Source organism: Passer montanus, unplaced genomic scaffold (assembly GCF_014805655.1).
Source record: "Passer montanus isolate IOZ18808 unplaced genomic scaffold, ASM1480565v1 scaffold8, whole genome shotgun sequence".
Lineage (NCBI taxonomy): Eukaryota > Metazoa > Chordata > Aves > Passeriformes > Passeridae > Passer > Passer montanus.
This window is the reverse complement of record NW_024373256.1, coordinates 14205567-14213187: the sequence shown is the minus strand read 5'-3', so window position 1 is coordinate 14213187 and position 7621 is coordinate 14205567. Positions and strand designations below refer to the sequence as shown.

The 7621-nt window shown below is 62.8% G+C and overlaps 1 protein-coding gene across 1 annotated transcript in view; it reads left to right on the top strand.

Moving 5' to 3' along the window:
• The window catches only part of TFAP4 (transcription factor AP-4), a 7600-nt gene extending 322 nt beyond the window's left edge, over nt 1–7278 (top strand). The window contains exons 2-7 of the mRNA XM_039732496.1: nt 2960–3125; nt 3557–3655; nt 4155–4325; nt 4527–4664; nt 5663–5821; nt 5929–7278. Of these exons, the coding sequence (XP_039588430.1) occupies nt 2960–3125; nt 3557–3655; nt 4155–4325; nt 4527–4664; nt 5663–5821; nt 5929–6123 (928 nt within the window). The 3' untranslated portion in view covers nt 6124–7278. The remainder of the gene's footprint in view (nt 1–2959; nt 3126–3556; nt 3656–4154; nt 4326–4526; nt 4665–5662; nt 5822–5928) is intronic.
• The last annotated feature ends 343 nt before the right edge of the window (nt 7279–7621 follow it).

Genomic DNA, 7621 nt, shown 5'->3' with positions numbered 1-7621 from the left:
CGGGGGTGTGTGTTTACCGCCGGGCCTGGCCGTGACTCTGCAGCCGCCCGGAGGAGGCGGGTCGCGGCCGGGGCTGCCGGGACATGTAGTGCGGGAGCGGCGGCACAAAGCCCGCGGACACGCGGGGAGCCCCGGCGGGCGGGGGGGCGGCCGGGGACCCCCGGGCCCGCGGGGCTGTGGGGCGGCCCGGAGCCCGCGGCACGTGTGGGGGCCCGGCCCGCGGGTGCTGCCCCTGCCCCACGGCCCGCGGGCTCGTCCCGGGGAGTGGCCGCACCTGAGCCCCCCCCGAGCTGCAGCGGTGGGGGGGCGGCTTCTCTGGGGTCCCTCGCGGTGGGCCCGTGGGTTTGGGGGTGCCTGCATGGGCAGGGGGTGCGGCCGTCCCGCCCGGGCGCTGGGGGTGCACGGCCCCACGCTGACCCCGGCACCCGGCAGAGCTCGGGGAGCAGCCTTGCCACTGCCCCCAGCTCCGGGACACCCTGCCTGGAGCTCAGGGCGCTGGGTGACCCCCTGCGTGGAGCTCGGGTGCCGGGGCTGCCCTGCTTGTGAGCCCCAGGAGCTCAGGGACGCCCTGCCTGCAGGCTCAGGGGGCTGGGGGACAGCCTGCCTGTGAACTGGGGGTGCTGGGGACACCTGGCTGCATCCTGCTTGTGCACTCGGGTGCACCCTGACCCTGTAAGCTTAGAAGTGCCCTTCATGGAAGCATGGAGATACCCTGCCTGTGAACTTGGGGATGCCGTGCCTGCAGGTTGGGGAACACCCTACCTGTGACCTCAAGGAGCCTGGGGACACCCTGCCCCCATGGCCGTGCCTCCCTTGCCCTCCAGCACAGCCCACAGCACAAGCTGTGATCAGTGTTGGACATGAGTGGACAGTGGGGCATCTGCCTTGTGCCTGGCTCCAACATCCACGTGGGTTTGTTTCCTTCGAGGTCCAGGCAAGAGAAATGTCCTCCCCAGCGTGGGAAGGACCGAATTCTGCTTGCCTGACACAAACCCCACAGCACCAGCACCAGGCTGGAGACCCCCAGGGGTTCAGTGGGTGCCACCTGCTCCCCCTGCCTCTGTGCTGCCCCATCCTGGCCATGCTGGCTGTCTGAATCCATGGGGTTTTGCCCTTTTTGTACTTCACTGTCACTTCTCGGGTCTCTTCCCAGGAAGAGCAGCTGGGGCAGGTTGCGGGAGGTCTGCCGGCGAGGAAGCAGGCTCTTCCTCCTTTCCCAGTATTTCAGAAACCACTTCCGCGCTGCCCAGTCCTGGGCCTCTCCATCCCATTCCCCTGAAGTGCCTGGTGGTCCCACATCCTGGAGCAGTGCTCCAGCCACCTCCTTACCCCAAGAGGGATGTCTCCAAGACCTGCAGGGTTTGGTGTGTTTTGGGGCAAGTTTGGGGCTGGTTTCAGCAGGAGCAGGGAGGTGGGTGACAGCCACCACCAGATGGGAGCCCTGTGCCACAATCCTGCTGTGAGCAGCTCTTGGTCCATGCAGCAGAGGCTGCTCCTAGAGAGAGGGGCAGACCCGTGGGCACCCATCCCGGCTCCACACCCCCAGCATTGCATGTGAGGGAGCCAGTACAGTGCGTGCTTGGCACCCAGCATCAGCCTGGGACACTGCCCCAGAGGTTGGGGACATCTTCCTGGCCTCCGTGGGCTGAGCTGGGTTTCTTCTGTGTCCCCCTGGCATGCACTGGGATCCTTTCCTGTACCTCTAGGATGAGCTGAGATCCTTCTCCATCCCTCTGGAGTAATCTGGGATCCTTCCCTGTCTGCTTGGGATGAGCTGTGATTCTTCTCTGTCTTGCTGGGCACAGCTGGGATCCTTCCCCGTGCCCTTGGACAGACGTGGAATCCATCCCCTTCTTAGGCTGAGTGAGGATCCTTTCCCATCCCTCTGGGATGAGCTGGGTCTTTCCCCATCCCTGTGCATCACGGATGAGTTGTGGTGCATTCCCCACTTGCAGCAGGCAGTGATGAGTGGCCTGAGAGTCTCCGGTCCCTGCCTGGGCACACGGGGGTGCTGCACGGATCCCTGAGATCCATCCCCGCGCTCCCAAACCTCCGTGCTTCCTCCCTGGCCTCACCAGGAGGGCAGCGAGGGCAGGATGCTGGGCTTTGCTTCCCAGCCTGGCTTTGGCAGGGCTCTGGGTGGAATGTTCCCGTCTCCCCGAGCCGCGGGGCACCTGGGCGGGCGGCTGGAGCCGCCTTATCTCGCCCCGTGCCGGCGGCCCGGCTCCCGTGTTTAGTCTTTGGTGCCTCGCAGCATCCCCGGCGCCAGCGGGTGCCCGCGCTCCGGGGGGAGTTGGCACGGTGTGATCCAAACCTCTGCCCTGCTTCCCTTGGGGGAGAAGTGGGGTGTGGGTGAAGCTGGGCCCCACAGCAGCGAGCTTTGCCAGGTCTGGTGCTCCGGACCCCGTGGGTGTTGGCTGCCCAGAACCCTCGCCCTCCATGCCGGCGTTTCCCGGCCCATCTGCGGGGCACGGGCGTGGGGGGCGAGGAGGCAGCGGCAGGAAGCAGGCAGGAGCTGCGGCTTGGGGTGGGACGGGGGCTTCTCTGCTGGGAGCTGTCATCTGGAAGCCATCAGCGGGGCGGGAGGGAGGGAGCCGCCTTCCCGGGGCCACACACGCCGGCCGGCCCGCGGGGACACAGCCGGCCAGCCCGCAGCCTCCCTCGCCCACCTGGGGGTCCCCTCGCCCGGGCTGGGCACTGGGCAGTGTGTCTGGGCCCAGTGGGAGCAGGGGGCTGCAGCAGGGCCGTTGTTTGGCCAGCGCGTCCCCCAAAGCTGTGGACACAGGGCTGGAGAAACCCACCCACCTGCTTTGGTGATTCCCAGCACCGCAGCCATCGTCCCCTGTGTGTCACCCGTCCCTTTGGTGGCTCGGAACCATCACTGCAAAGCAAGGGGGGATGCAGTGAGCTGGCAGCAGGGGTGCAGCCCCCAGTCCCTAACCCCGGGTCTCTCTCACAGCTTGGCCAACATCCCACTGACTCCAGAGACCCAGCGGGACCAGGAGCGGCGGATACGCAGGGAAATCGCCAACAGCAACGAGAGACGGCGGATGCAGAGCATCAATGCTGGCTTCCAGTCCCTGAAAACCCTCATCCCACACACGGATGGGGAGAAGCTCAGCAAGGTGAGCAGGGTTCACGTGGTCCTGCACGTGGAGAGGCTGCAAGTGGAGTTGGGGGCATTTGGGTGTTGACTCGGTGATGGAGCTCTCTCCTGGGGAGGTTTCCCAGCTGGAGCGGGTGTGCATCCCCAGCCCGGTGTCCTGGAGTGGGCTGGCAGTGTGTGACAGCCCCCACTGCCCCTGGAGCATGGTGACATGTTCCTGGGGGAGGAGGGGACCCGTGCAGAGGGGAGTGGGGTGAGGAGGCAGCTGTTGGGCTCCCGAGGCAGGTGACTTGGAGGGTTTCACCAGGGGGAACCTGGGGCAAAGCAGATTCCGGGAGGGGACACCAGGGACAGGCAAGGAGCAGAGCTGCTTGCAGAGCTCATCAGAAGGAGGCCTGGGGGCACACCGGGGTCTCCTGCCTCAGTGTACCCCTCCTGCCTCCCCCACAGGCAGCCATCCTCCAGCAGACGGCCGAGTACATCTTCTCCCTGGAGCAGGAAAAGACTCGGCTACTGCAGCAGAACACCCAGCTCAAGCGGTTCATCCAGGTACTGCCCCAGGGATGGGACAGGAGGGGGTGGCACAATCCTGGCTGGCCAGGGTGGCGATGCCATTGCAGTTCTGTGGGCTCAGGGTGGGACCTTCTTACCTGCTCAGCCAGAGAGTGGAGATGTTTCCATTCCCCTGGCAGGGCAGGGCACCCCATTCAACCTGGCATCTCTTACCTAGCAGGGGGAGAAGGGTTGGGGTCCCATTTTCCATTGTTTCCACCCATTTGGGTGTCGGGAATGGCCTGGTGGTAGATCTGGTGCTGAGGTGCCCTGGTTGAACTGCCCTGGGTGTCAGTGTGACAATCAGGTTGGCACAAGGCTGCAGGGATGAGAACCAGGATGGGGGACATGGGCAGGAGCTCATCTGTCCCAAGCATCAAACACAACCCCAGGGAGACCTTTCCTGCATGGAGCTCTGGTGGGGAGTGGCATCACCCAGATGTCTGGATGGCAGGGAGAGCATCCCCCTTTCCCTGACACCACATTCCCACGGCAGGAATTCAGTGGCTCCTCCCCGAAACGGCGACGGGCGGAGGACAAAGACGAGGGGATCGGCTCGCCAGACATCTGGGAAGATGAGAAGGCCGAGGATCTGCGTCGGGAGATGATTGAGCTCCGGCAGCAGCTGGACAAGGAGCGCTCGGTCCGCATGATGCTGGAGGAGCAGGTGAGGCCAGGTGCCCTCTTGCAGCCTCTGCTGTGTCCCCAGTGAACCCCGGGGACACCAGCAGTGCTGTGGGGTCACCGAACCTGCTTTGGACAGGATTGGGGATTGTCTGGGGATTCCTGGCTCCCGCTGAGGGGACAGCTGGGGTTCAGTGGGGCCATGCCAGACTCCCCACTGATGCTGGGGTTCCCTGACCCGCAGGTTCGCTCCCTGGAGGCCCACATGTACCCCGAGAAGCTGAAGGTGATTGCTCAGCAGGTGCAGCTCCAGCAGCAGCAGGAACAGGTGAGGTTGCTGCACCAGGAGAAGCTCGAGCGCGAGCAGCAGATCCGAACCCAGGTGAGTGCACCCCAGACACCCCCAGGTGCTGGAGCATGGGGGTGGGTTTGGTGATGGACTTGGCACCTCCTGTGGGCACTGATGTCCCAGCAAAGCTCTCACCCTTAGTGATTTGGGAAAGGGGTGGCCCAAAGCCCCCACAGTGCTTGGGGCTGTGCTTGCAGGCACCCTGTGTTTCAGGGAGGGACTGTGGGTTGAACCACCCGTGGTGGCTTCCAAGTGGCTCCATTCCCTGGCACAGAGGGGTTTGTGCAGGGAAGGCCACTCGCTGCTGGAGAGGGTTTCATCTCAGGGGCTTCACCTTTCTCTGTGTGCCTCCTGCTGAACTTCAGGGATCCCCAAACCACGCCCTGCCACCCAGCAGGCTGGGAAAGGGGAGTGTCAAACTGGCAGGCAGAGGGGATGGGAACTGAAGCCTTTCCCCCGGGACTGCTGGGTCTGTCAGAGGTGCAGGGAGGAGGCGAGCGCTGTGCCAGCACCGGTCCCTGTGCTCTGCCACCCTCGAGCCCAGCCCGGGGCCACGCCGCTCTGGGAGCTTCAAAGGAAGGAACAGCAGCTTCTTCCCTGCTCCTTGGGTTTCTGCAGAGCCGTGTCCCTGCAGGGTCCCCGCCGGCCGCCTCCCGGGGAAGTTCAGCCTATTTTTAGGTGAACTCTCGGTAGCCTCCTGCTAGGGCGGATCTTCCCATCCGCTGCTCCAACGAGGATCTCCGAGGGGTGTGGGGAATTCCTGGCCACGCAGGGGCTGGCACTCGCCTCTCCCGGCTTCAAAGCCCAAATCATTGCCCTTTGGGATAAGGGGAACCCTTCATGTTCTGCTCTGCAAAGCTGAGGTGACAGCAGCTTTCAGCTGGCATCCTCCTGCATCCGCTGGGATGGAGAACGGGAGCAGCTGAGTGATGCTTCAGCTTTTATGGAGCTTGGGCTCTGTGAAGAAGTGTGATGTTCTCCCCACGCCCATGCCGTGCCCTGCTCACCGGGGGTTTCCCTTCTGTCCCCAGCTCCTGCCATCACATGCTCCCCCAGCGCCCACCCACCACCCCACCGTGATCGTTCCAGCGCCGCCTCCCTCCCATCATGTCACCGTGGTCACCATGGGCCCATCCTCGGTCATCAACACGGTCTCCACGTCCCGGCAAAACCTGGACACCATCGTTCAGGTCAGCCGGGGGGCAGCGGGGGGATTGGCAGTGGGGGGCTCGGGGGGGGTCCCTGGTCCCCAGCGTGGCTCAGAGGTGTCCTGACAGCCGGTGTGTGCCCTGGGCAGGCGATCCAGCACATCGAGGGCACGCAGGAGAAGCAGCTGCAGGAAGAGGAGCAGCGACGCGCCGTCATCGTGACGCCGGCGCGCGCCTGCCCCGAGCCCTCCGCCTCCGACACCGCCTCCGACACCGAGGGCAACGACAGTGACTCCATGGACCAGAGCAAAGAGGAGCCCTCGGGGGACGGGGAGCTGCCCTGACACCCCCCGCCAGCAGCTGGGGAGGGAAGCCGGGGCAGGGGGGGGAAACGTCAGAGAATATGCTGAAATTTTTAAAAAATACAACGTGATTTGGGTCTCTTTTATGACCTTTTTCCAATACTGTAAAGCAGAGCGTTAGAGGCAGGCAAAGGTCACCCGTCAGCTCCCAGGGGGGTGGGGGCTTAGGAGTGGCCACAGTGGGGCATGGGGGGCTTGGGGCATGGTGGGGGGCGTTGGGAAGGGGGGTCACAGCCCCCCACCCTGGTTTATCACCCCCCACCTGCCAACCCACAGGGAATCCTGCCAAGCTGGCAGCAGCCCCACTGTTCCTGATGGTGTTCCCTTGGGACAGGGCCTTTGGTTGGGATCTTAATTTGGTTTTTTCCTTCTCTTGTGTTTTTTTTTTCCTTTTAATTAAATGTTTGTTTTTAAGCAGGGGGGGAGATACCAAGTGACATGGCAGCAGGGGCAGGACAGGGATCCCTGATTTCAGGGTACCACCATGGCTCCTGCACCCCACATAGGGCAGGGAAAACCCCCTTGGAGAGTAAAATAACCCTGGGATGATGCCATTGGAGCACGGCAGGAGGGCTGGCATATGCCATCTCTCCCTGGCATTTCCAGCACCCACCTCCTTGGCACAGGGATGGCAGGTTGGGGGCTGATTTTTACACCCCGTCCCTGTCCTTGTGCCCATTCCTGTCCCCCCCACCCCATTCCCATCCCTCCTTTAAGCACTTAACCTGGTTTGTGGGGTCTGTCAGCTCCGAAGAGCTTTTCTATTTTGTGATTGTGTCGCTTGGGTCTGTCGTGGCGGGTGGGGGGTCCCTGTTTTGTGCATCCCCCCCTCGCCCCACTGCCCCCCACCCGGCTGTAGGGTTTTAGGCCAGTCGTGTGTAGAGCCTCGGTGGTATTCAGTAGGTTCCCCCCCAGCTGCAGCTGTTTCTCGGTTCCTTTCCCCTTTTGTTTTTGTTTTTTTGGGTTTTTTTTGTTTTGTTTTGTTTTGGTTTTTTTTTTGTATTTTTTTTTTTACAATTTTCAGGTCTTTGTGTTGATTGAGAAGCTATTCTATTTTGTTAAGAAAGTTGAAAAAAAAAAAAGAGGCTTGTGCCTTTGTAAAGAAACAAAATAAAGTTTGTACTTGGTTTTTTAGAAGCTCTGTCCCGGCGTTAACGTTTGTGGGGACAGGGATGGATCCCTCCCTCATGGACACTGGTCCCCCTGGGGGTGGTGGGGAGGGCAGGGAGCGCTGCCTGCGCTGGGAATCACGGCAGGAGGCAAAGGCAGAGGGTGCTGGCCCTGGTGCTCCTGCTCAGCAGTCAGGCTGTGTTTAAAGGCTCAGCCCTGCCAGGGCTGTGATGGGCACATCGGGGCTCAGCTCCCTGCTGAGGTGGAGGTGGGGACATCTGGGCTGGGCTTAATGAGGCCACACAGCTGAGGGGGGCTGGGGTCAGACTTTGTGTCCCCCTTCCCCAGGGGTGGGGGTGTCCATCTCTCC